Raw genomic sequence first — 25,914 nt, 5'->3', positions numbered from 1 at the left:
GTGTTTTGATAATGCCTCACAAGCTTTTGCTTTGTCTCCACAGAGGGCTGACCAACAGGAACATTTCAATTATTCCATGACTAAAATCAGAGGGTGAAGTCATCACAGACAATGATTTCTATGAAAACATGTCCTGATGACATCTCTGCCTCAGCTTCTGTCCTGTTTTGGTGCTTGGCTGCATCTACAGACACCTCTCAAAACTGCAAGAATAAGCACTGAAATGGAGAGAAAAGGCAATCAGATCCACTTGATTTGAAACCTGCTTCAATAAATCAATAAATTACTGTATTTTATTCCCATTTTTGGGGAGGTACTAAATGGGCAATGCTATGCATGGAGTGCACATGCTTTGGGAGGGAGCTCCTGTTTTTCTCTCATGTTTTTCTCTCATGTTTTTCTCTCATGTTTTTCTCTCATGTTGTTTTTCCCTTGTCAGCAAATCAGAGCAGGATGGATTCCCCTGCTGCTGTTAAATGCCACAAACATCCATTTCCACCTTCCAGGAGAGCCCTGGGAGCGTGATGCAGCACAGCACAAAACACACAGGGCTTTCTGCTACCCATCAAAAAGGATTTTTGTCCCATTCCCCATCCCTGGAGCTCTGCTGCTCCTCTAGAACATAGATGCAGGAGCAGCCTCAGCTCCAGCAGTGGCAGAAAACCAGGCAGAAGCAGCAGTTTTTGCAGCTGTGTGATTTAATCCTGCTTTAATCACCTGAATGACAGAAGGGTTTATCTCTCCTTCTTGGAATAAATGATGTTACAGAGCTGTGGTTTCGACGTGCAGGATTTCAGAACCTTGGGAGGTTTATGGGTGTTTCAGCTCCTGAACATCTTTCTAAGCACTGATCTTGTGTTATCTGATCACAAACACTTGCACACCTGAAAACACAGGGAAGAGGGAACACAGTTACTTATCCCACACCCATTTCTTGCTCTAATACATTCCCAACAGTTTTTAATCTGGTTTGCTTCTTGTGCTGCCATAAACTCATCCTCCAGACTATTTCAGAAAGTTAAACCCATAAAAGCTTGACAAAGAATCACTGACTGGTGATTTGAACTATTGTTTGAGACCCTTTTTTGTGAAAAGAGGGTAAAAAGCAGAAGGAAACAAACTAAGAAAGGAAAATCTGGGAAAATCAGCACCTTGGCTTTTCTCAGCCCGAAACAATTTCAACTTGGATCCTTAACAGAGATCAGTTTGTTGGTGCTTCTGTCCTTTCCTCATTAACTGCTCTGGTTATTGAGTAACTCAGGCTGTACAAGATTCTTTCCCAGGAGGTTTCAGGCAGCCCAGTTGCTGTGACCTGCTTGGGGTAAGAGCACAGAGCAACTGGGACCTGCTGGGGCTCTCTGGAGAGCTCCCTCAAGAGCTGAGAACTGACCCCAGCTCCTGGCTGTGGGACTGGCAGAGTCCTTGGGAATGCAGTTGCTGGAGAGGGGAAGGCTGTGGTAGCTGGAATGAGGAGGACTTTGTGTGTTTGAGGACACCTGCACAGCATTTGGGATGAACGTGCTGGATGAGATCCTCTGTTTGCAATGGTTGTAAAAATGCAATGTAATGGAGAAACAAAGAAGTATCCAAAGCTGTCCAAAGGAGGGACACGGAGCTGGGGAAGGGGCTGAGGAAAAAAGGAATTCAGCAGCAAATCCCAAAGCCAAACAGGACCCAGATGTCCTGGAAATCAGCAGACATGCAGAGAACCAGACCAAGGTGCCCAAGCTGAGCTCTTGTAAGGCAGGAGCATCCCTTGGGATGTGCTCAGCAACTGTTCCAGGCATCACAGCAGATCTGGCTCATCTCAGACACTGCAGAAAGGGCCCTGGGGGTCCTGGTCAGGGGCAAGTTGGATCTGAGTCACTGCTGGGCCCTGGCAGCCCCAAGGGCCCCCCTGTGCTGGGGGCACCAGGCCCAGGGAGGGATTGTCCCACTCTGCTCTGCCCTGGGGCAGCCTCACCTCCAGTGCTGGGGGCACTTTGGGCACCACGAGATCAGAAGGAGCCAAAGCTGTTGGAGAGTGGCCAAAGGAGGGACAGGGAGCTGGGGAAGGGCTGAGGAGCAGCTGAGGGCACTTGGCTGGTTCAGCTGGAGCCCAGGAGACTGAGGGGAGGCTCCTGGGGGCTGCAGCTCCTGCCCAGGGCAGGCACAGGGGCAGGGGCTGAGCTCTGCTCTGGGACAGGGACAGGAGCCCAGCAAGGGCTGGAGCTGGGCCAGGCCTTGGCATGGAGCTCAGGGCAAGGTTCTGCCCCCCGAGGCTGCTGGGCACTGCCCAGGCTCCCCAGGGAATGGTGCCAAGGCTGCCACAGCTCCAGGAGCTCCCAGGGCTGCTCAGGGTGGGGTTCTTGGGGTGGCTGGGCAGGGATGGGGCTGCACTGATCATCCCTGTGGGATCCAGCTCGGGATATTCTGGGATGCTGTGAATCTTCCCTGTGTGTTGAAAGCAGCTGTGCCACAGCAGAGCTGGGCTGCTCAGACTGTCAGGGCTCACTGCCCCCTGAATCAGGTAATTCCAGGGACTGAGATCCCAAACTGGGAATGCAGCTGGAGCAACAACCCTGCTGCAGTTATTCTGCCACAGGAGGGGCAGTCATGGCAAAAACCAGCTGGGGATGGCAACATCTCCAACTGCCTCTGCCATAATCCCGAAATTGTGAGTCAGAGGCTTCTGTGTGAGGATTTCTGAATCAGTGTCTCTGCTAAAGTGGAAGTTGGGCTCTCTCAGCAAAACTGCAGCTGGAACTAATCCCCCATGGTGTTTGACACAAACCCAGCACAGGTTGCTTGGGCTTTTGCAGAGCTCTCCAGGCACTCAGCTGTGAAATGGAGTGATGGACCATGGAGGTGACAGGGATTCAGAGGGCAAAGCTGTTCCCAGTTCTCAGGGAAGAGGAAACAGCTGCAGCGCTGATTCTGCTCACACAGAGCCATTATAAGGAATTACAGGAGGATTACTACAGCAATAATAAATGCCATTATTGGAAATCATGAAATCTATCACTGAGTGCTGATGTAGCCCTTCCACCCCCTGACACCTCCAGCCCCCAGCAGGAAAACCTTGCTAACACAACACACAAACCAGGAATTGCTAAATCTCCTCTGATGTGCTCCGGATATTCCGGAATTGCAGCTCTGCCATTGTTTCAGGCTGGACTCTGGGCAATGCATTAAACAGAAGAGTTTCCCCTCCATAAATCAACACCCTCGAGGCTGAGGTGAGCACAAGCTCCGTTTATGTCGTGTTCTGGGAGCTGAGTGCAGATGCCTGCAGCAGGAAAAGGACTTTCTTCTCATCCCTTTCACTTTCCAAGACTCCCAGAATTTTTTTTTCCCTGGCTGCTGGCCAGGCCAGGCTTCTCCTCTGAGCTGCAGGAGAGCAAACACTGTTGAATTGTTGTTTTTATTTTGACTTTTTTTATTGGACACTTTGTTCCATCCTGGGTTATCCCAGCAGCTTCGGGACACAAAAGGTGGGTGGAGATTTAGACAGTGATACCTCTGCAAAGTGGAGCTGATCAATCCATTGTGCTCAGAGCTCCTGGATGGGGATATTTTCAAGCAAATAAAAATAAAGGTAGCAATAAAACCCCCTAAGAAGTGGTCAAATGCAGCTCTGGTAGCTGCAGGCAAGAAAACAGGTGTGTTGTGGCCTGAGTTGATGAAGAAAAAAAGAAATGCAGCCATCTATAAGTTTTTTAATGGAAAACCATGATTTTTAAAACCATTACAATGTCTCTTTAGCAGTTTTATTTGGTTCTATAAACACCTTTCCCCACTTAACTTACAAGGCATCCCTGCCTGCAAACACCATCACACCATTATTTTGAGCTCTCTTTCCATACAGGATAAAATCCACTGCTCAGGATGTGTCCTGGATGTGCCTCTGCCTTGGTTTTCAGGCTGAAATGATCAGAAATGGCTCAGCCAAAGATTTGATTCCCAAACCCATGGGAATGATGACCTATTTAGCTTTTTGTGCACATTTCCTGCTTTAAAATGGATTTTGAAGGCTTTTGGATTTTGAGGGCTGACCCTCACCCCCAAGGCATGAAGCTGCTTCCATCAGTCCCATCCAGAAGAGCAGTGGGGGTGTCCTGTTTCCAAATTCCCATCCTTTCCTCGGGACTGTTCTTGTTGTGGGACTGCACAAAGACCCAACCACATCCCCAAGCCATGGATTTCCAAGCCCCTGGCAGGAGATGGAAAGCAGAGGGCATGGCTTGGCTGCTACAGGGATGAGCCCAACTTCTGCTGTGTAAATAACCAGAATTTATCCACTTTGTCATGAAGGCAGAGCAAAAAAAGTCTTTTTAGCCTAAAAGATCGTCACTGTCAACAATTCCCCACCCCTAGTCCCCAACTGATCCATTAACCAACTGTTCCCCATCCCTATTCCCCTATAAATCCATGATCCAACCATTCCCCATCCCTATTCCCCTATAAATCCATGATCCAACCATTCCTCATCCCTATTCCCCTATAAATCCGTGATCCAACCATTCCTCATCCCTATTCCCCTATAAATCAACCATTTCCCATCCCTATGCCCTTATAAATCCATAAACCAACCCTTCCTCTTCCCTATTCCACTATAAATCCATAAAACAACTTTTCCCCATCCCTATTTCACTATAAATCCATGAACCAACCTTTCCCCATCCCTATTCCCCTATTAATCCACAAACCATCCATTCCTTATCCCTTTTCCACTATAAACCCATAAACTCACTATTCCCCATCCCTATTCCCTTATAAAACCTTCACCTAACTATTCCCCATCCCTATTCCCTTATAAATCCATATACCAACTATTTCCCATCCTTATTCCATTCTAAACCCACAAACCAACTACTCCCCAACCCTATTCCCCTATAAATCCATAAACCACAGCGAGCCCAAAGGGAAGCAGTCCAAACAAAACCAGCTCACAACTCCAGAACCCGACTTTTCAGGGACCCACCCCACTACTTGTGGTGGGTTCATTATTAATTTTTAATTAAAACTTTCCCTCAGCATAGAGCTCCGTGCGAAGCCCTGAGGGCGCGATGCCCCCGGGGGTCCCACAGGTGATCCTGCGGCCGCCTCTCCGCCGCTTCCAGCCCCAGGGCTGCACCCTACGGACGTGCCCGTGTTTTTCCATGACTCTTCACGTCTCTCCCTCCCGGTGCTCCCTTCACACCCCGCTCCTCCCCCGGCCCCCCTGGTTACCTCAGCCGGGCGGGGCGCGGGCGCGGGACTCGAACCGGCGGCTCCGAGGGCAGTGAGGGGTTGCGGAGCGCCCGCCGGCCGATGCCCCGCCAGGCCCCGCCCCGCCCGCGCCGCGCGCAGCCAATCACGCGCCGCTATCCCCCGCCTCCCGTACGGCACCCCCAGCCGAAGTCCCTCCCACCGCGCTCCTTTAGCCAATAAACAGCGAGATATTTAAATAGACACCTAAACTGCCCAATAAAAGCCGTTTTCTCGTGCGAGGGCGTGGCACGCGCTGAGGGGCGTGGCTTCTTAGGGGGCGTGGCAGAGGGAGGGTATATAAGGAGGCAGTGGGGCCGGGGTGCCATTTTGTGTAGCAGCGCCTGGGGAGAGGGGGGCGGAGGCGGCGGAGGGTTTCGGGGTTCGGACCAGAGCGGCCGGATGGTGAAATCCTCCCTGCAACGGATACTCAACAGCCACTGCTTCGCTAGAGAGAAAGAGGGGAATAAAAGCACCATCATGCCCGCTGTGCTGAGCCTCAGTACCGGACAGAGCAGGTGAGGCGCCGCGGCCTCCCTCAGCCTCGCACCGCTGGGCCCTCGCTGTCTCCTTCCTCTTCCTCATCCTCGTTGTCGCCTCCCTGGTGGCCGGAGATGGGCGGGGGACGCTGCGTGGCCAGCGGGGGAGGGGCGGCCCGGCCCCGGCCCCGCGGGGAAAGGCGGCAGGGGAGGGTGGAAAAAGCACAAAAAAAAGGAGATTTTGAGGCCCCAACGCTGCCCCGGCCCTGGGAGGGACCCCTGAGGGCACCCCCGGGCTGGGGGAGGCTCCGGACAGGGCTGGGGGTGGAGGGGGGGGGGGGGCCGCGGGGAAAACAATAATTAGGCAAAGATATTGAAGGATTGAAGGCTGTTATCCCCTTATGTAACCGTGGATACTCCGCAAAACGAATCGAGGGTAAGAGTGTTACGAGAGCTGGTGGTTAAAAACTCAACCGAAAGATTAAAACACCCCCCACAGGTGCTGGGAAGAAAGAAAATACCTGAATTAAGGTGGCTGGTGTGGAGCGCTGGATGCTCAGGACATCGATCTGCCCTTTCCACCTCGTGTGTGGACTGTGCAAGGAGTTCTTTAACCGTTTCTATATTTAACTGCGAGCTAAAGATTGTTTTTTTTTCTCCCTAAGAGCACGTAAACATCAGTAAAATGTATTTATGGCTGCAAACCTTCCTTCTGCACCACCTTTTTGGGCAGAAAGGTGAAATTATTGAAGATTGCCACAGCACACCTTTGGAAAAGGGTTTTTAAGGTTATTTATGGGGGAAATTAAAAATGTGTAGTTCACAGTCATTCTCAGATAAAAATAAATAATGTTGATATTAAAGAAAAACGTCTCTTTCTAAGAGCTTAAAATAATGGGTTGGATACTCATTTAATTTAAATAACGCCTTCAGTTAGCGCAGATTTTGTATTTTTAATAAAACTTCGCAGTTGTTACCCTTGCTTCATATTAAAAATATAAATATAATTTACCTTCCAGCACATAATATTTAACCTCTCTGCCCGTTTCCAGCCTTTTTAATACGGATTATTCATCACAAGTTTCAAGCTCATTTAAAAAAAACAAACAACAAAAAACCAAAAAAGAAATTAAAAAAAAACCCCAAACCAATCCAAACCCCGCAACTCGGGTGCAAAATGGTGGATTATTTTGTAGCTGTTTATTCGGATTTGCAAATGGCTGCAGTGGCTGCTGCTGGCACCCGGAGACAGGACGATTGTGAAAATTCCCCCAAGGGCCTCGATTGCTGCATCTGCTGAGATGACGCAACTCAAGAGTGGAGCCTGCGGGTGAAGGATGGTGCAGAGGGAGGGGCCAGCGCTGCTCTGCCACGGGAGGAGTGAAACAGCCTTGAAAAGGATGGGGAGAAACTTAAAAATAATCCTTGCACCTTCAAAAATGCAGTGTTTTTTCTCCTCGAGTGCTGAGCGTTGTGGGATCGCTCTGAGGAGTTCAGTGGGAAGAGGTTTGGAGGTTTTGCAGAGGTTCAGGTGTGGCATCAGCTGAAACTGAAATTCCCTGGAATTTCTTGGGAAGGTCTGGTGGGGAATAACCCAGGGAAAAAAGTGATCCCTGCCTTGCTGGGCTGGAGGTTTGTGCTGCCTCAGAACAAGGAGAGCAGAAAACTGCAAATTCCTGCAGGAAGGTTCTCCTGAGCTCACATCAGGCCTGCCCTGGCACAGAAACACACCTGGCTCACCCAGCCTGAGCATTTCTCATCTCCAAGTGAGTCTTCACTCAAAATACTGCAGTGGCAGCTCCCTGCTGTGGAGCTTCCTTTATCTTCCCACTTGCATTGGGAGGAGTCCTTTGGCCTAGGTTTGGGGTTTTTAACACTGTTTGAATCCTGCAGGTCCCAGGGCTTTGCCCAAGCCTGTGTAACCATGTTCCCTTTGCAGTTCCAGGGTTCCCTTCAATTGCTGTAGTAACCTGGGTCCGGGGCCTCGGTGGTGCTCCTGATGTCCCTCACCCACCCCTGAAGATCCCAGGTGGGCGAGGGAATAGTCAGAGGGATCACAATCTTTCAGCTAATTTATTTTATTCGGTGAGTATGAGGTGCAGTGAGCTTGATAACATTCCCTGCTTCAATCCTTCCTCTGAAAACGAGCAGGAAAATCACTCTGCTCTTGTCCCTGCTGCAGGATAATCGGCTGAATGTCACAGAAGAACTAACACCTAACAACAGGACAAGAATTCTCAATGTCCAGTCAAGGCTTACAGATGCCAAACACATCAGTTGGAGAGCAGTGCTGAACAACAACAACCTCTACATTGAAATTCCCAGTGGTGCTCTGCCTGAGGGGAGCAAGGACAGGTGGGGCAGGGAAAACTTGGCTGTGAATTAGCACGAGGCCTCTCAGGGGGGTGGGACAACACTTTGCTCTTTGTATTTTTAAAGTTTAATTTTGGGTTTTGAAGGCTCTCTTGTGAGCCTGGTTTCAGGGCTGCAGGCAGAACCAAAGTCTGGGGTTTCAGGCTGGTTTAGGCACTGAGATTTCCAGGCTGTTTGAGTCTGTCACTGCAGCTCATCAGCTTTTTCTGTGCCACTGAGGAGTCCTGCTTGGGCTTCAGGGATCTGGTGGTGTGAGGCTCCAACCTGTGCCTCTTCCCTAGGAATTCCTGTGTGGATTGGCTCTCAGGGCCTTGAAGCTCTCTCTGAAGAAGCACTTGCTGCCAGAGCTCAAACAGTCAGGGTGGGGTTGTTGGGGTGCCTGTGCAGGGCTGGGGCTTGGCCTGCATGGTCCCTGTGGGTCCCTCCCATCCCAGGACATGCCCTGGACACTGAACCCCTGCTGTTTCTCTTGCAGTTTTGCAGTTCTTCTCGAGTTTGCTGAAGAACAGCTCCGAGTTGAGCACGTGTTCATCTGTTTCCACAAGAACAGAGATGACAGAGGTGGGTGTTCCTGCGCCTCCAGAGACACAAAATGCCTTCTGGTGGAAATTTCAGGTGAATTTTTCACTATGCCATGGCTGAAACCTGTCTCCTGCTTTATTTTCTAGCTGCACTGCTCCGTACTTTCAGCTTTTTGGGCTTTGAGATTGTGAGACCAGGGCATCCCCTTGTCCCCAAGAGACCAGATGCTTGCTTCATGGCCTACACGTTTGAGAGAGACTCAGCAGAAGAAGACTAGATTGCAATGTTTGCCTCTTTAGAGCTTTCTTGTTGTCTATAAAAGATGATTCTGTAGAAATTTTGTCAACATCTTATTCCAGTCTATCTTAACTCTTGTACGAAAACCTTGTGTGACCCAGCTGCTTTGGTGGTGAGATGTTGAAAATTTCAGACTCCACATCTTTCTCTGGATTTTGTGCGCATGTCGTGGTTGTGCAAAAATAAATGCTCCCTCCAAATTTAGCAGTATATTTCTTGAAGTTTAATATTGTGTTTGTGATACTGAAGTATTTGCTTTAATTCTAAATAAAAATTTATATTTTACTTTTTATTGCTGGTTTTAAGCTGTTTAAAGACTTGCACTCTTGAAGAGGTGGCTCTGGAACTGCCCCAACCATTAAAGTTGCAGGTGTGGAAAGGCTTTGCTTGTTCTTTGCTTGACTGGAACTCATGGGTGTGCTCTGACAGGGCTTGGAATAATCCAGCAATCCTGGAAAAGTCTACTTTTAGTGAGTAATTAGCAGCTGTGCTAATTAGGAGCAGTGCTTGCCTGCTCTGCCAGTATTTTGGACGATATTCAGGGTGTGATTTGGTTGGGAAGTCTCAAGTGAAACATGATCAGCTCAACCCATGGCTGCTTTAAATACCAAATATGCAACTTAAATACCTGGAATTTTATAGTGTTCCTGTACCAGTGCAGCCTTTCCAGTGTGTGCAGGTGAGTGCAGGAATTCTGGCTGTGAGCTGGGAAGGTTTGTGGCACTGCTGCACCTCAGTGGTGTCACCAAGGATGCTTGGGGGGGTTGAAGGGTGAGGAGGGGGCTGTGCTGGGGCTCCTTGAGATGCTGGAATTAACAAACCTGGGACTGAAATTACAACAAATAAGGTTCCAAAGGGGCTGAGCTTTAAACTGTGGTGTTTCCATGTTTTTCAGTACTTGCAGGCTTGTTTAGAGCTGATGAATCTTTCCTCTATAAAACCTTGGAGCAGGGGGAATCCTTGGGCTGGGTTTATTTCACCAGGTTCTGCTGGGTGTGAGTAGAAGTCTCTGAGTGCTGTGAAATGTGTGAGTGAGGCCCTAAAGTTTCTCCCACAGCCATCCCTGGGCTCAGCAGTGCTGGGATCCCATGGAATACACTGAAATGTTCCCTGAAACTCCTCGGAGATGCAGCACAGAGTCACTGGGGTGTGTGAGCAGTGATGGTGCAAAGTGGGGGCTCTTGTTGGGCTCTTTAATTTGACTCATCCCAATCCTCTCGTGGCCCTACAATTGTGCTAATCCTGGAGGGATTTTTAGAAAGGAACTGCCCAAAGCTGGGCTGGGAGAGATTTGGCATGGAGCTCAGGGCAAGGTTCTGCCCCCCGAGGCTGCTGGGCACTGCCCAGGCTCCCCAGGGAATGGTGCCAAGGCTGCCACAGCTCCAGGAGCTCCCAGGATGGGGATGTTGGGGCCAGGGGCTGCACTGATGATCCCTGAGGGTCCTTTCCCACTCAGGATATTCCTGGATATCATGGTGGTGGCATGACCAGGGGAGGGTGTCCTTGTTTTGCACAAGAGGCTGGCACAGGGCTGAACTCCTGCTATGGTTATCTGGAAAAATCCCTGTTTTCCTCTGCAACGTGGTACCTGTGCCATGTTCTGCTCTCCACGGGTACAGGAGCGTGGAATGTGCCTGGTCCTGCCTCCATGGGACATTTTGCTGACTTTGGATGCTCCTGGCAGAAGGGGACGGGGTCACCCACGCTGCAAACCAAAACTGGGGGACTGGGCAGGAGCCGGGGGAGCGGGTTTGGCTCTGTCTCCCCGGGATGAGGGGCTGTGCCACGGCCTTTACTGCCCTCTGGTAGCCACGGCAAATACTGCAGGAGCCACGGGGACAGCGGGCTGGGCTCTCCCGGGACACCTGGAATGAGATCTGAGCCCCATTTCTGTGCCTGGGTTAATGGGGTCCAGCCTGGGCAGGGAGAGGCTGCTCTGGGGGATTTGGGTGCTGCTCCAGGTGGGAGCAAACCAACCATGGGGCTGGGACTGAGCTGCTCTCTGCAGGGTCCCAGCTCTGGTTTATCTTTGTGTTTTAGAGCTCAGGGACTCCTAGGAGGAATCCTCCTCACTCCAGCCATGCCCCAGGCTCTGGGTGTTTGCCTGGGGAGCCACTGTCACATCCATGGGCACAGCAGCTGTGGGGAGGCTCTGTCCCACTGTGTGCACAGCCCTGCTGCTGTCAGGTGATGGAGTCACTGAATCATGGAATTGTTTAGGTTGGAAAAGCTTCCTAAGACCACTGAGGCTGACCATGACCCCATCACCACTAAGCCATGTCCCCAAGTGCCACATCCACCCTTGGAACACTCCCAGGGATGGTGACTCCAGCACTGCCCTGGGCAGCCTGTGCTGATGCCTGATCACTCTTTCAGTGAAGGAATTTTTCCTGATACTTAGCCTAGATGGCTGTGAGTGGATCAATAATTGCTGAGAAATAATTTAAATGACCTTCACCATGCTGGTCCCTCGACATCTGGATGGATTTGGGGACTGGGCCCAGGTCCCATGTGCTGCCAGGTGTTTCACAGCAAGGAGCAGATGCCACAGCCCTGCCTTGGTGCCCATGAACTCACCTGAGCTGTTCACAAGGGCCCATTGGAGGCTGTTCTGGGTAATCACCACCGGGCAGGGCAGTTTGGCTTTGTGTTTCCCTCTGGATCCATCCCTGGCGTGTGTAATGCTGGCAGAGAAGCACATAAAGGACCAGTGTTTGAGAGGCTTGGCTCCAGGTTTTATTGAAGCTATATTTTTCCCTTTAAAAATGTCATTTTTATTAGTGACTGTTCCACAAATTGTCTCTGGGAAGCACAGGCTGAAGGAGCTGTTGTTTCTCCTCTGCTGAGAAGGGTGAGCTGTGATGGGTGGCTTTCAGTGTTGTTTAAAACAGCAAAAACCTGGTGGCTGCAAAAAGGCTCTGAGAGGGTTTTGTTCAAAGTCTGAACCCCATAAACTTTATTTGGTATTATCAGCCACTAAATTGGTGCTTGGGACTCCCATCCAGCTGCCTTTCCTCAGGTGCTCTGATAAACCAGACTTAGAAGATCAAGGAACAATTGTTTGAGGGTATAAACCCTGTGGTTTTACTCACTTCATCATCCATGGGTTTGGGTTTGCAGAGCTTTCCCAGTGAAGACCTGCTGGAATTTCTCAGGAACTGATGGATTTCATAGAATCATAGAATGAGTTGGGCTGAAAGGACCCTAAAAATAACTTAGTTCCAATTCCCCTGCCCTGGGCAGGGACAGGTTTGGGCAGAGACAGGTTTGGCCAGGCCTTCATGAGCTTTGAGGAGACCTTTGGGTGGGCTCTCCTGGAGGTTGTTTAGGGAGCATAGAGAACCTGGGTGACCTGGTAAAGGGTGTATTCAGTGACTCCCTGGAAGTACTGGCAGCACAGCCACTCCTCCAGGCCTGGGCTGACCCCAGCCCCAGCTGAGTTCTCTGCAAAGCTCAGGAGCAGCAGAGCCCTCTTGACCTGCAGCCAGCTCTGGAGCAGCTCCAGGCTCTTCCTGCTCCTGGCAAAGAGCTCCTGGCGTGGTCCCCAGAGCAGCACCTGCAGGATGGCCCTGGCCTGCAGGATGGACACCCTCTGGTGAGGATCCCTGTGCAGCAGCAGCGAGGCCAAGCGCTTCAGTCCTGCCGAGTAGATGGACAGCGAGGGGATTTCGGGAAGCCTTTTGCTTCTGAAGTCCAAAATGTTCTCCAGGGAGATGTCCACGTGCAAGATCTGATAGATCAGTCTGCCCAAGTTCAGCTCAGCTGCTGTTGGAGGGGAAGGTGCAGCAAGAGCCTGGCTCCAGTCCAGCTCCTGGCTGCTGGAACAAGGTCTCTGCTTCTCCTGCACCTTGAAGAAGCTGCTGATGAGCAGCCGTGGAAGGGACAGTCCCAGCGGCTCCTTCTGCCTCTGGGGGGGACATGGGCACTGCACCAGCAGCAGGTTCTCAGGGCACAGGTCCCCCTGGACCACGTTGTGCCCCCTCAGGTGCTCCAGCCCCATGCAGAGCTGCAGCAGCAGGAGGCAGCCCAGGCGTTCGTAGTGCCCGGGGCTGCTCCTGTGCAAAGCGTGGGAGCCCTTCACAAACTCTGCCAGGGTCTGCTGGGGAACCTCGGCACAAAGGAGCACCTGCAGGACGGGCTGGGGGGCAGGACAGGCTGGCCCCTCTCTGGAAGGGCCCTGGCTCTGTGCTCCAGGGATCCCTGGGAGCACCAGCTCCCGGGGGAGGCGGTCGGTGAAGCGGCCGAGCAGGCGCTGGATGCTGCAGTGCGTGCCCAGGGAGCTCTGCACGGCCAGGCTGGAGCAGCACGGCTTGGGGACCTGCAGGGACACACAGGACAGGGCCAGCTGTGCAGGGACAGCTGTCCTGGGCTGGGCCACCCTGCCAGCTCAGGGCCACCAGCCCTGCTGTGACCCGCATGTGGTGCTGCACCCTCTGAACCCAGGAATGGAGCCAGAGCTGGGATATGAGGGTGATGCATGGGCTGGGCTCTCATCCTGCTCTCCTGGCAGCCAGCTCTGCTCCATCCTCTCCTCTGCCTGTGCTGGCCCCTCTGGCTGAGTTAGCAGGACCGGTCCCCCAGCAGGGCTGTTTTTTGACATGTCCCTTGCCCCCAGGGGAAGTGTCACCCTCACCAGCCAGCCCCTGCCAGCAGCACTGTGTCATCCAGCAATGCAGAAGTGGCTGCAGAAAGGGGAAGTGGCCCCAGTGTCGTGTTCCGTGGAAAAGCCAACACTCCTGGATCTCCTGGCTCCCTCTGCACCACCCAGACCTCTCACCCTGATTCCCCCCTTACCTTGGCTGCCAACTGCAGCTGGCTGTGCTGGAAGGTGAAGCCCACCCTGAAGTACCAGGCGTCCCCGCTCTGGCAGCAGGGCTGGGGCTCCAGGACACCGAGGGCTGCCCAGCGCTTCCCCACCAGCTCTGCCTCCAGCAGCTGCTGCCTCTCCTCGGGCCCCAGCAGCTCCTCCTGCAGCAGAGCCGAGAGCCGGGCCAGGGAGGCCTCCTGGCACCCCAAAACCACCCCAGAGACCCCGGCTGGGCTCTCCAGGAGCTGCCCCAGCTCGCCGTCCCCTGTCCCAAATGTCAGCTCCTTCAGGCGGCCTGAGGGGGCTTTCTGGGGGCTGCTTGGGGCCAGCGGCTCCCCCAGGCTTTGGGACTTGCTCAGGGGCTTCTTGGAGGGTCTGTCCCGGGGGGGAGCCCCCTGTCCTGCCGGGATGCTGTACAGGCTGCTGCCAGCCCGCGGCTCGGGCTCCTCATGGCAGCGCTGGGATGGTGCCGGCGCCGGGAGGGACTCGGCTCGCTGGAGCTGCTTTTTGGGCAGGGGGGGAGGCAGCGGGTCTGGCTGGGCCCGGGGGAGGGGTCTCACAGCGCCCTCCCCTCGGCTGGCCTTGCGGGGAACGAGGTGGGCACGCAGCTCTCCTGGGGACGGAGGGACAGACGTGACAGGACAGACAGGACAGAGGAGAGGAGTGGGATGGGATGGGATGGGATGAGTGGGATGGGGTGAGTAGGGTGGGATGGGGTGAGATGGGGTGAGTAGGGTGGGATAGGGTGCGATGGGGTGAATAGGGTGGGATAGGGTAGGATGGGATGGGGTGGGGTGGGGTGGGATGGGATGGGATGGGGTTGGATAGGGTGGGTGGGATGGGATGGATGGGGTGGGATGGGGTGGGATAGGGCGGGTGGGACGGGATGGATGGGGTGGGATAGGGGGGGTGGGACGGGGTGGGAGTACAGCACGTTGTTCTTTGCCCCCTGCATATTTCCAAATTTCCAGCCCCAAAGCCACAGCCAGCACCGGCCAGAGGGGTGACACGGGGTGGGGGGGGAAGGACAGGGCCAGCAGTGCCACCGCCCGAGGTGACACTCGGCAGGCAGGGGCACAGCAGGGCCAGGAGGTCACTCACCCACGTTGCTGTAGATGAGGGCTGAGCTGGGGGAGCGAGGGGGGCACCCCCCCGGCGTGTCCGGCATGGGGGTGGCCGCTCCGGGGGCAGCCGGGTCCGGGCTGGCGCTGTGGGGCACGGAGCTGGGCCTGCACGGGCCGGGAGCAGCAGCGTCACCCCCGGGCTCCCGCTGCCCCCGGGGCCGGCTCGGGGGAGGAACGCTCAGAAAAGGGGAAGCAGCGGCCTGGGGAGCCTTGCTGGGGCGGTTTTGGGGAGAAACGCGGGGAGTTTGGTGGCCCAGTGACTTCAGTTGCCGCTCTGGGAAATCCTGGGGCTGGCAGAGGCCCCAGGGGCTCCCCACGCACGGGACACACCCAGGTGTGCCCAGGGCCTGATGTGGCACCGGTGGGCCCTGCTGGGTGACCCCAGGGAGGACACAGCGCTGGGAGAGGTGTGGGACAAGAGCAGGAAAGGCCTTTGACAGCCCCAGCCAAGCCTGGGGGACAGGACAGGGGTCTGGGCATGGGGAGGGAGCCCGAAGGAGGAGGGCACGGGGATGGAGCCCCTGGTTTCACTTCCCTGTCCTGGCGCTGGGCTCTGCCACTAGCGATACCAAAACCACGGTGGCTTTGTCTAAACCTCCCCGTTCTGCTGGAATCTCCAAAGTTCAGCTCTGTCTGAGCAACCCCAGATGGTGCCCCCAACTCCCCAGTGCTCCCCAGACCCCTCAAAACCCCGGGCTTGGGGCAGCAGCCGTGCTGAGAGCAGCTCCTTCCTTCCCCTCTGCAGAGCCCTCGGTACCTGTGAGGTGTCCTTGGGGGCAGGGAGGTCCCACGGGGCTCCAGCTGCGCATCCCGGAGCCGCAGCAGCTCCTGCTGCCCGTCCCAGCCCCTCCTGGTGCTGCCCATGGCGCTCGGGGCTCGCCTTGTGCTGCCTCCCAGCCCGGCAGGATGTGCTTTCAAAACCTGCTCCGGGCTCGGCTCAAGGAAGCTGGGCTTGGCTTAGCTGGGTTTGGTTCAGCCGGGCTTGGCTCAGCTGGGCTTGGCTTAGTTGAGTTTGGTTCAGCCGGGTTTGGCCTCGCTCCCCCAGAGCCCCCTGGCACTGCCCCAGTGTCGCAGACATCTTTTATGGAAAATCCTTTCCTTAGGATTTTTCCTCCTGAGAAGCTGAGAGGCCTCAGGAACACAATGTAAACATTGATTATCTGCTGCTGTGGAATGCAACAGGTGCATCTGGGATTGGCCTCATGTGGTTGTTTCTAATTAATGACCAATCACAGTCCAGCTGGCTCAGACTCTCTGTCAGAGCCACAAGCCTTTGTTATTAATTCTTTCTTATTCTATTCTTAGCCAGCCTTCTGATGAAATCCTTTCTTCTATTCTTTTAGTATAGTTTTAGTGTAATATATATCATAAAATAATAAATCAAGCCTTCTGAAACATGGAGTCAGATCCTCATCTCTTCCCTCATCCTCAGAGCCCTGTGAACACGGTCACACCCTGGCCCTGGTCACTGTGTCCCCATCAGTGCCACCTGTGGGTTTGTGTCCCTCCAGCTGCTCCTCCTTCCTAGATGGCTCCAGGGATGGCTTGAAGGGTGGCAGCTGCTCTGAGGAGGGGATTGACCCCCCCAAACCCCCCTCAAATTACATAATTAATTGCCCCTACATAATTAAAACCCCCTTGCTCTGGGTTATTACTCTGGGAGGGGTTGGCAAGGAGGAATATTTTAATTTTCTTCCATGGACTGAGGTTGTGGGTTCAGTTCCTTTAAGAATTGGAACTGATGATCCCTGTGCTTCTCTTCCAACTCAGAAGATTCTTTGATCTGTGATCTGTCTTTTTTGCTGGGATTTGCTGCAGCCATTGCTTGAGAGGAGCCCAACTCTTGGAAAAAACCTTGGAAAAAACCTCTTTTTTTTTTTTTTTTTTTTGATTTTGTCTCCCAGAGCTTTACAGATGCTCAAAGTGCACAAGTGACCCAACTTAGCTGGAAAAAATCCTCCCATTGGTGTCTATCCCCTCTAGGAAGAAGTCACTTTTTAAACACTCTAAAGCCCAAATATTTCAATATTTCCTATTCACTCTTTGAGTCACCAGTGGTGCCACTGTGGGTGCTGTGGCAAGGCAGCTGCAGGGATTTCTCCTGGGGGCAGCGAGGTTGGGATGAGCAGCCTTTGGGAAATGTGGATTTCCATGAGGAAAACAGAAAATTTCACTTCTGGAGCCCAAGAACAGCAGGACCCTGGGCCCAGGCACCTCTGCAGGGTTTTGGTGGCTGGGGTGGGAGTCGGGGGGTGCTGGGAGCCTGCAGCCACCCCCATGGGGAGCCCACAGCTCCCTCCCTGTGTTTATTTCTGTATTTCCCAGGGTTGTGGCTGTTGGCTGGGGCTGGGGCTGTTTCTGGGTGCTGGGGCCGTGTGTGAGAGCTGATAAAAACTCTGTGGGGCTGAGTCATGCTTGGATCCAGCTCAGGGAGGAGGAGCAGGGCTCTGGGAGGGGACAATCTCCACCATCCACCCCATGTTGCACCAACAACCCAGAATGGTTTGGGTGGGAAGGGACCTCAAAGCTCACCCAGTGCCACCCCTGCCATGGCAGGGACACCTCCCACTGTCCCAGGCTGCTCCCAGCCCTGTCCAGCCTGGCCTTGGGCACTGCCAGGGATGCAGGGGCAGCCCCAGCTGCTCTGGGCACCCTGTGCCAGGGCCTGCCCACCCTCACAGTGTTAGAAGCATCACTGTTTTTCCCTAATGAATAAAATTGCCTTTAAGAAGTACCAAAAGATGGTAGGAATAAAATGACAGAATTCCTGCCATCCTGGGACCCTGCCAAGCTAGAGAGAGGTGGCCAGGGAAAGAGGGGCAGCCAGGAACTGCCTTTTAGCTGTGAAATTCCTCATTTGTCTTACTCCAACCAAGGAGAAAATGCCAAGTTTAAAAGCCACCCAAGCCCTTAACAAGGACAATCATTTCCTGTTGCCAACCTCTGCAGGACTGTGCAAAATTCTGATTTAGTGGAGCATCCATGAATCCTTTGGTAGGTCCTGCTGCCTGTTCCAGGTGGATAAATCAGCTGCAGGACATGGCCCTGGTGGCATTGCTGGCCCTGATGGCACTGACAGCATTTGCAGACTGGTGCAGGAGCTGCTGAGCCCTTTTCCCCCTGGATTTGGGGGACTGATGCAGGGAAGTTTTCTTAACTCCAGCCTTTTTGCTTTGTAAGGAAATTGATTTCTCTTCCCAGTGGGAGATAGGATCTTTAATCGCAGCTGCTGGAAAATGGCATTTTTCTAATTGTCTTTATTTCTTTTGCTGTTTTTTTTTTTTTTGCCGTGACATCATTCAGCAGCCCCAGGTGCTGTGGGGATGCTCCGTGCTCAGCTCAGGGCTGATCCCTGGGGCACTGAACCCACCCGGGGGCTCTCTCAGCATCTCCATCCTGCACCACCCCCAAAAGGAGCAGGGGGTTCAGTCCTGGCTCCCACACCCTCGGGCACAGGCAGGAGATGTAACCTCCACCCTTCACCTCCCTGCGCCACGAAACTCATCTTGAAGCAGGAAATGAGAGAAAAACCCCAATTTCCTCCTTCCTCTCACGGCAGCTCTCTCTCACGGGGGCTGCAGCCTCACGGTTATTTTGGCAACCAGGGCCACCCCCGTCGTGTGGTGGGGAGGGAGTGGGAGCCTCCCCGGCCCCCAGGGAATTTTTGGGGTCTGGAATTCCGGGCTGGGGTGGCCCAGGGCTCATTTCTCCAGCAGATGGAGGCATTGCTTTGTTGCCACATTTCACAGAGAGAAAAGCAAGGCACAATTCTTCCCAAGGATTTCTGAGATTCACATTCTCTGAATCCCAGAGAAAGGGAAAACACAACTCTTATCACTTGCTGTGCCTGTGTTGTGTGCCCAAGTAGAATACAATATTGTCCTAGGGTGACATTATGATGCTTGTATCTGTTCTGTTTATTCTGGATATCATGTTCTGTGCCTTCAAGACTGGCTCTGAAGAGTGAAAGTTTTGTTTTGTTTTGTTATCAGCTGCTCCCCCACAGCTGGCGGGACACAGAAATGGGGCAGTACATGGTGCTGCTTTTGCTTTTTGCTTTGCTCTTGCTCTTGCTTCTGCTTTGTTCTTGCTTTTTGCTCCTGCTCATTAGTTAGTTTAGCTAAGCAGCCCAAATTTTCCCTGGACTGTTTCTCCTTTCCCTTTTTTGGACCTACTCGAACCTGCTCTGGACTGGGACCTGGGAAACACCGAGAGTTTGCCCCTTGTGGCTGCAGCAGCTGCCCCAGCACAGGACAGACTGATAACAGAGCGACCACCCCCAGGAGAGACTTTCTGAAGCTGTCATCTTTTTCAGAGTGGTGAAATATTGGTGTCATCTGGTATTGTTCATTTTGTGTGCTGGGGGGTGCTGTGCCTGTTAAATAAACAGGTTCTTTCCACTTCTCTCAGAGGAATCTTTCCAAACCAGTTGGAGGGAAGAGCCCTGTGGGTTTGCTTTCTGGAGGGGCCCCTTTTGGAGGTTTTCTCCCGAATTTGCCCTAAATCAGGACAAATATAGAGATTGTTTATCCAAAGTGAAGATGTTTTGTTTCCTTGGCCTATCAGGCCCAACTGTGTGTGTGTGTTGGGACTGTGAGCTAACAGCCATGAGATTCAGTGCAGTGTAAACAGTTGTGTGCAGAGTGAGTGTTTAGTGGATTCAGTTTAGATAAAATGTAGAGCTGTTCCAGATTGCAAGGCAAGATGTACTCTATTACCATCTCCATGGCAGCTGTCTTCTGTTCAGTGGGCAGTTTCCCTTATCTCTTTCACACCCACTCCTCCCTCTGGGCAGACATCTGCTGATAACAGCCATTGAATGCCCCTGCATGGTTGATAAGAACTACAGCATCCCATTGGGAGATGTGAGCCCAGAGGGAGGAGCCAAGCATTCCTGCCTGGATATAATCTGGAGATTCTGGGACACCAGCCAAGCATTCCTGCCTGGATATAATCTGGAGATTCTGGAACACCAGCACAGCTTCTGCACTGGATTTCCCAGAGGAACAGCAGCTGCCTCTGCCACTGGATCTTCAGAGGAAGATTCCACCCTTCTCCAGGATCCCTGCTCCAGCAGAACCACCCCTGACACTGCAGGAGGGCTGAGCCACAATTCCAATGGTTCTGCTGCCAACACCCTGACCCACAGGGTGTCAGGCTGGGTTCTGACTCTGGCAGTGTTGGTTTAGTTTACTGCATTGTTTATTTTTGTTTATTTTATCCTTTTATTTTATTTCCTATTAAAGAACTGTTATTTCCTGCTCCCATATTTTTGTTGCCTGAGAGCCCCTTAATTTAAAATTTATAGCAATTTGGAGGGGAGAGGTTCATTTTATCCATTTCAGGGGAGGCTCCTGCCTTCCTTAGCAGGCACCTGTCTTTCCAAACCAAGACAATAGTATAATAAAGTAATTAATTAACCTTCTGATATCCATAGAATCCTCCTCATCATTCTCTCCCCTTCGCTGGAGTCACCTTTGATTTACAATATTGCTTTGCTCCCAGTGCCAGCCCAGTCTGTGCTGGGAGAGCCAGGGCTGGCAGGGGACAGGGCACTGAGCCTGGCAAAGGGACATGGGGGCTTTGGGGAGGGGCATTGCCCCCTTGAGGGGGACACAAGGACAGGTGGCCCCCTCAAACATAAAACTGGTGCAAACATAACATTGGCCCATGGAAGGTGCAGCTCACGGGACGTGGCCTCTCCAAAGGGTAACTGGTTAAAATTATGATGTTTTTACCCGAAAATCAGTGAATGGGATGGTTTAAAATGTCTGTGTTTCAGTGTGGATGTGCTCCTGTTTGGAGTTTCCAAGCAAAATGATGTTAATATATAGAGAGACCAAGAAAATCTGCTTTTTTTTTTTTTTTTTTTTTGGTAGTTCCTGCAGTTGGAATGGATGATCTGGTCTATGGGAACACCCAGTTTGAGTCTGATCTTTCCAGGCAGCACCTGGGACTTTCTCTAACCTCTTGGAACACCCCTGGATGCTCCAAGGCACCATTTCCATAACTTTTTTCCCAGCTTCTCTTTCTCTTTAGCCAGGAGACCCTGGGCTGGCTGAGCCCGTGGTGGGGACAGCAGTGGCAGCTGTGCCAAGGGCAGGGGTGGCCTTGGGAGGGCCAGGCTGTGCCCTGGGGCTGGGGGAATGAGGAGGGCACTGGGAGGGTCACTCTGTGGAGAGGAACCACCTCCTCTTCCCCACTGGCTCCTGCCCCACTGCAGTGCCCCCCTGTGCCTCAGTTTCCCCTGGCACATGCCCGATTTTCCAGTCCCATCCAAGGGATTTGGCTCCCTGTGCGCACTCTGGGGTGGATGTGACTCCTTTTAACCCCCCAAACCCCAAGTTTCCTGCCAGCAGGATTCGAGGTGCTGCCTTTGCACCCTCCACTTTTGGCACATCCTCCTAAACACAGCATTAATAATTAATAATCGATTAATAGCAGCAGCAGTCTGTTAGCACATGTGCATTAATCATTTATTAGTTATTAATATGGACTTTGGCACCCTCTGGGAGGTGCTTTCACGTTGTTTATGTGGGGTTTGTGGGATTGATGGTGGGGATGGACTCAGGGGCTGCAAATCCCCGCAGAGCCCCAGGAAGGCGGGAAGGACTGCTGGAATTCCAGGAGCTTCCCAGCTTGCAGCAGGTCTGGAGAGCTCAGAGCTGTGAGTTCTGGTGCTCCTGCCCTTTCCAGCTCCTGCTCAGGCTTTGCCCACTGATTTTGCCTTTTCTTATCGAGGCACATAGGGAATAAAAGGGGGAGAAAAACCCAAATGAGCCACAAAAATCCCTTTTTTTCCTTTTTTTTTTTTTTTTTTTTTTTGTTTTGCTCACAAATACATCTCACATGCTCGTTACATAGAAAATTGTGCCAGGTCTGCACTGCCCTTTGCTCCCACTGTGAGGGTCCATGCCCGACCCCCTCCTTGCCCTCCCACCCCCCCTCCCATCCCCTCCCCAAGGATAAAAAAACCCCAGACACCAAACAGGACCCTGGGAGGACACGGCATGCACGGCTGGGGATGAGGGGCACCGGGCATGAGGGGCCACAGGGACAGACGGACCCACGGCAGGGAGGGATGGAGATGGATGGATGGATGGATGGATGGATGGATGGACATGGATGGATGGATGGATGGATGGATGGATGGGGGATGGATGGAAGGATGGATGGATGGATGGACATGGATGGATGGATGGACATGGATGGATGGATGGATGATGGATGGATGATGGATGGATGGATGATGGATGGATGGATGGACATGGATGGATGGATGGATTATGGATGGATGGATGGATGGATGGATGGATGGATGGATGGATGGATGGATGGATGATGGATGGATGGACAGATGATGGATGGATGGGGGATGGATGGACAGATGATGGATGGATGGATGGATGATGGATGGACGGACGGACGGATGGATGGATGGATGGATGGATGGATGGATGGATGGATGATGGATGGATGGATGGATGGATGGATGGATGGATGATGGATGGACGGATGGATGGATGGATGGATGGATGGATGATGGATGGATGATGGATGGACGGATGGATGGATGGATGGATGGATGGATGGATGGATGGATGGATGGATGATGGATGGGTGGGGGGCACCCTGTGGCAGCAGAACAGGGTTGGGGGGATGTTCTGAGCAGCCACTTGTGCCCCACAAAGCTCCCAACCCCTCGGATGCTCTGGTGCCACTCCAGGATGCCCATCAGGGAATGGGCAGCTGCTCCCTCCAGCTCCCAGCCTGACCATCACTGGCTGGAGAAGGGACATCCAGGTGGGAAATATCCCTGCAGGAATGGGGACAGAGGTGGGACCTGCAGCAACCCCCAGAGTGCACGTGGGAGGAGGAAGAGGAGGAAGCAATGAACTCCCTGGATCCTCCAGGTCACATCCAGGCTCTTCCATTCCAGCTTCATTCCTTCTCCCTCACACAAAAATCCACACCCTGAGGCAGAGCCAGGGCAAAGCCTGGGAAGGGGTGGGATGGGAAGGCAGGAACCACCCCTGTGGCAGCAGAAGCAGCCCCAGGGACATTGACCTGTGGTCGTCAGCGTTGGAGGGTGCAGGATCTGGGATGGAGGTGTCAGCCAGGATGTTCTCCTGGACTGCTTCTTCCCAGCTTTTCTCTCCTCTTCTTTCCTGGGCCGTAGCACCTCCCTGCACACGATAAGCCAGGTCCTGCTCTTCTGCTGATTTTGACTTTGCAACTCCAAGAAAATTAACCCAAAGTGCCTTTTGAACCCGTAGGAATCCCAACCCTCCATTGGGTGGATGCAAAGATGGGGAGGCCTTGCATCACCCTGGGGTTGCTCTTCCTGATTTTAATGATCTTGCCCTCGTTTTGCCTTTTTTCCCTTTTTCTTCTTGCTGACACCTCCTCAGAGCCTGGCCCTGGAGGGTTATTATTGCTTGTGCAGAAGTGTCCCCGGGCACCCACATTGGCAGATGCTGGATCTTAAATCCATGGATGAAAAGCTCTCAAGGCACATCTGTGCCCGGGAGGATGGGGGTCTGTCTTTGCCAAGGGGCTGGGGGACCCCCGAGCTTGGCACAACCTCCCCAGTCCTGCATCGCCCCGGAAGACATTTCTCTTGGAAATTCATTAAAAAAAAAAAAAAATTGGACCAAAACCCCCACCAACAACAAGAAAAGAACCACAAACAACTACCAGGAAAGTTTTCTGAAGAGTCCCTTACAAAAAAAGGGAAAGGGTGGGAGGAAAACAGGAAGCATTTTTCTCCCAGGCCCAAACACTGCTGATCTTTTGGCTCAAGAAATGCATAGTTGGTAGCAAAAACCTCGCTACATCAGGAGCCCCTGGGACAGCCCCTGAGCCCTGAGGGCTCTCGACAGGGCCAGGACATCGGGGTCATCCCTCCCCGACCCTGAGGTCCCCACAGTTCTGATCCTGCTGGCTTGTGGCACCTCTGTCTCCAGCCATGTCCCAGCACAGCAAGGTCACTCTGCCAGCTCTGGGACATGGCCGGTGCTCCCACAGCCCTCCCAGCCCTCCCAGCTGAGGACTGGGCTGCAAAAAATGGTTCTCCTCTGGGAGAGGCTCAGATCATCTTCATGTTGAACTTCCTGGCCCCTCCTTGGCCGGTGGTGGTGGTGGGGCCATCCACCTTGCGGAAGGAATATTCCACGGAGAAGTTGTTCTTGTGCTGCCCCCGGCCGCGGCTCCAGACGAAGAGCAGGAGGAAGCAGAAGAGCACCACGCCCAGGAAGGTGATGCAGCCCATGGCCGTGGAGACCAGGATGGTCTTGAGGTCCAAGGTGAACTTCAAGAAGACCTGGGTGTTGTTGTGGAAGGTGTCATTGAAGTCGCTGAGGTACAAAGTCCGGTTGGCGAGGTGGGCGCCGTCGGCCGGGCGCCCCTTGACCGTCAGCGTGGCAAAGTAGGTGTCGTTGCCACCGGCATTGCTGGCGATGCAGATGTAGGTGCCACTGTCCTGCACCTGGGCAAAACGGATCTCCAGGGTGCCCCCAGGCAGCACCGTGGCCCGGCCCGTGCTGCGGGTGGTGATCATGCGGTGCTGGGGGGACACCCAGGCGATGGAGGGGTCGGGCTCCCCGTCGGCGCGGCACAGGAAGGACACGGACTGTCCCTCCCGCGCCGTCACGTGCTGCAGCTTCCGATCCCGGATCTTGGGCTTCTGGCAGGTGAAGTACTCGAAGAGCACTGAGTCTGGGAAGTCACGCAGGGCATTGCCCTGGATTTCGGGCGGTGAGGAGCACATGGGCTGCTGCCCGTCGAAGTTGAGTGTCTTGCGCCGCTGCAGGATCCAGAGGAGGCGGCAGTCGCAGGCCAGGGGGTTCCTGTCCACCCGCAGCGTCTCCAGCGTGTTGACCGAGTGGAAGGTGCTCTCCTCAAGCGTGGACAGGAAGTTGCTGGAGAGGTTGAGCAGCCGGATCTGTCTCAGGCCGGAGAAAGCCTGCGGCTCCACGGACACCAGGAGAGCACCCACAATGTGGAGCTCCTGGAGCCGGATGAGGTCTTTGAAGGAGCCCTTCAGCACAGTGCTAATGGGGTTGTAGGACAGGTTGAGGTACCGCAGGTACACCAAGTTCCTCAAGGCAGCGGCGGGCACGGCTGTGATGTTGGTGTAGGTGATGGAGAGCGAGGTGAGGTTCAGGCCCTGGAAGCTGGTGGGGGACACCTCCTCCAGCAGTGGCCAGTTGTCGATCTCCAGCTGCAGGAGGTTGTAGAGCTTCTTGAAGTTCTGGTCCTCCAGCGCAGAGATGCTGAGGTGCCGGAGCCGCAGCACCTCCAGGTTCTGGAGGTAGGACAGCGACTCGGCCGAGATGGAGGTCAGGTTGCACTTCTCAATGGTCAGCTGCTCCAGGCCCAGCAGCCCTGAGAAGGCGCGCTGGGAGATGTACACCAGGTCGTTGTCGCCCACCTCCAGGCTCTTCAGGTTGCGCAGGTCCTGGAACATGTAGTCCAGCAGGATGACCAGCTTGTTCTCGCTGATGTCCAGCAGGGTCAGGTTGCTCAGCTTGGTGAAGACCCCCGGGGGGATGAGCTTGAGCTGGTTCCCCCGCAGCCGCAGGGTCTGCAGGTTGAACAGATTGCTGAAGGCGCCGGGCTCCACATTGGAGATGATGTTCTCGCTGAAATCCAGCTCCTCCAGCAGCGGGTAGGGCGCCAGGTCGCCGGGGTTGAGGCAGCGGATGCGGTTCTTGTTGAGCTCCAGCACACGGGTCTCGCTGGGGATGCCCTCGGGGATGGCGGTGAGGCGGCGGCGGTGGCACAGCACCGAGCGCAGCTGCGGCGCGCACTCGCAGCGCGCGGGGCACGCGCCCGCCCGCGGGGACAGCAGCAGGGCCAGCAGCGGGAGCCACCATCTCATGGTGTGGGGCATGGTCTAGGGGCTCACTGCTGCTCTGCCATGTGCCTGTGACAACAGAGAGAGCAGAGTCAGCAGGGACAAGGTCGTACCCTGTGACCGTGTTCACAGGGGCTCTTGGATGAGGGAAGAGATGAGGATCTGACTCCATGTTTCAGAAGGCTGATTTATTATGATATATATTCCATTAAAACTATGCTAAAA

At 53.7% G+C, this 25,914-nt stretch overlaps 4 protein-coding genes across 10 annotated transcripts in view; 1 reads left to right on the top strand and 3 right to left on the bottom strand.

The window, feature by feature from the left end:
• JSRP1 (junctional sarcoplasmic reticulum protein 1) overlaps positions 1-5,330 on the bottom strand; it is a 42,682-nt gene extending 37,352 nt beyond the window's left edge. For all 4 annotated transcript variants that reach the window (XM_077191356.1, XM_077191354.1, XM_077191353.1 and 1 more), the window contains exon 1: positions 5,212-5,330. The gene's annotated coding sequence lies outside the window, so the exon portion shown is untranslated. The remainder of the gene's footprint in view (positions 1-5,211) is intronic.
• Positions 5,331-5,548: 218 nt separating this feature from the next.
• OAZ1 (ornithine decarboxylase antizyme 1) lies at positions 5,549-9,192 on the top strand. The gene is given in 6 exon segments (XM_054650347.2): positions 5,549-5,747; positions 7,648-7,705; positions 7,707-7,793; positions 7,891-8,063; positions 8,557-8,642; positions 8,750-9,192. Coding segments are annotated over 6 exon segments (651 nt in total). The 5' UTR covers positions 5,549-5,631; the 3' UTR covers positions 8,881-9,192.
• A 2,421-nt stretch (positions 9,193-11,613) lies between these two features.
• On the bottom strand, positions 11,614-15,809 carry PEAK3 (PEAK family member 3). Its single transcript, XM_054650336.2, has 4 exons — positions 15,589-15,809; positions 14,809-14,936; positions 13,695-14,320; positions 11,614-13,218 (listed from the first exon to the last, which is right to left on the bottom strand). The coding sequence occupies exons 1-4, from the start codon at positions 15,693-15,695 to the stop codon at positions 12,226-12,228; spliced, it is 1,854 nt and encodes a 617-aa protein (XP_054506311.2). The 5' UTR covers positions 15,696-15,809; the 3' UTR covers positions 11,614-12,225.
• Positions 15,810-23,464: 7,655 nt separating this feature from the next.
• LINGO3 (leucine rich repeat and Ig domain containing 3) overlaps positions 23,465-25,914 on the bottom strand; it is a 36,070-nt gene continuing 33,620 nt past the window's right edge. For all 4 annotated transcript variants that reach the window (XM_077191586.1, XM_077191585.1, XM_054650337.2 and 1 more), the window contains one exon: positions 23,465-25,758. In XM_077191586.1, the coding sequence (XP_077047701.1) occupies positions 23,920-25,725 (1,806 nt within the window). In that variant the 5' untranslated portion in view covers positions 25,726-25,758 and the 3' untranslated portion in view covers positions 23,465-23,919. The remainder of the gene's footprint in view (positions 25,759-25,914) is intronic.

Source organism: Agelaius phoeniceus, chromosome 29, assembly GCF_051311805.1.
Source record: "Agelaius phoeniceus isolate bAgePho1 chromosome 29, bAgePho1.hap1, whole genome shotgun sequence".
NCBI lineage: Eukaryota > Metazoa > Chordata > Aves > Passeriformes > Icteridae > Agelaius > Agelaius phoeniceus.
The sequence above is the reverse complement of the archived record's forward strand: the minus strand, read 5'-3'. Positions and strand labels throughout refer to the sequence as shown.

Coding starts and splice junctions, on each gene's coding strand:
- PEAK3 (XM_054650336.2), bottom strand. CDS start 15,695: ATGGGCAGCACCAGGAGGGGCTGGGACGGGCAGCAGGAGCTGCTGCGG. Junction 14,321..14,808: donor CCTCATCTACAGCAACGTGG/GTGAGTGACCTC, acceptor CTCCGTCCCCAG/GAGAGCTGCGTGCCCACCTC. Junction 13,219..13,694: donor AGCTGCAGTTGGCAGCCAAG/GTAAGGGGGGAA, acceptor GTGTCCCTGCAG/GTCCCCAAGCCGTGCTGCTC.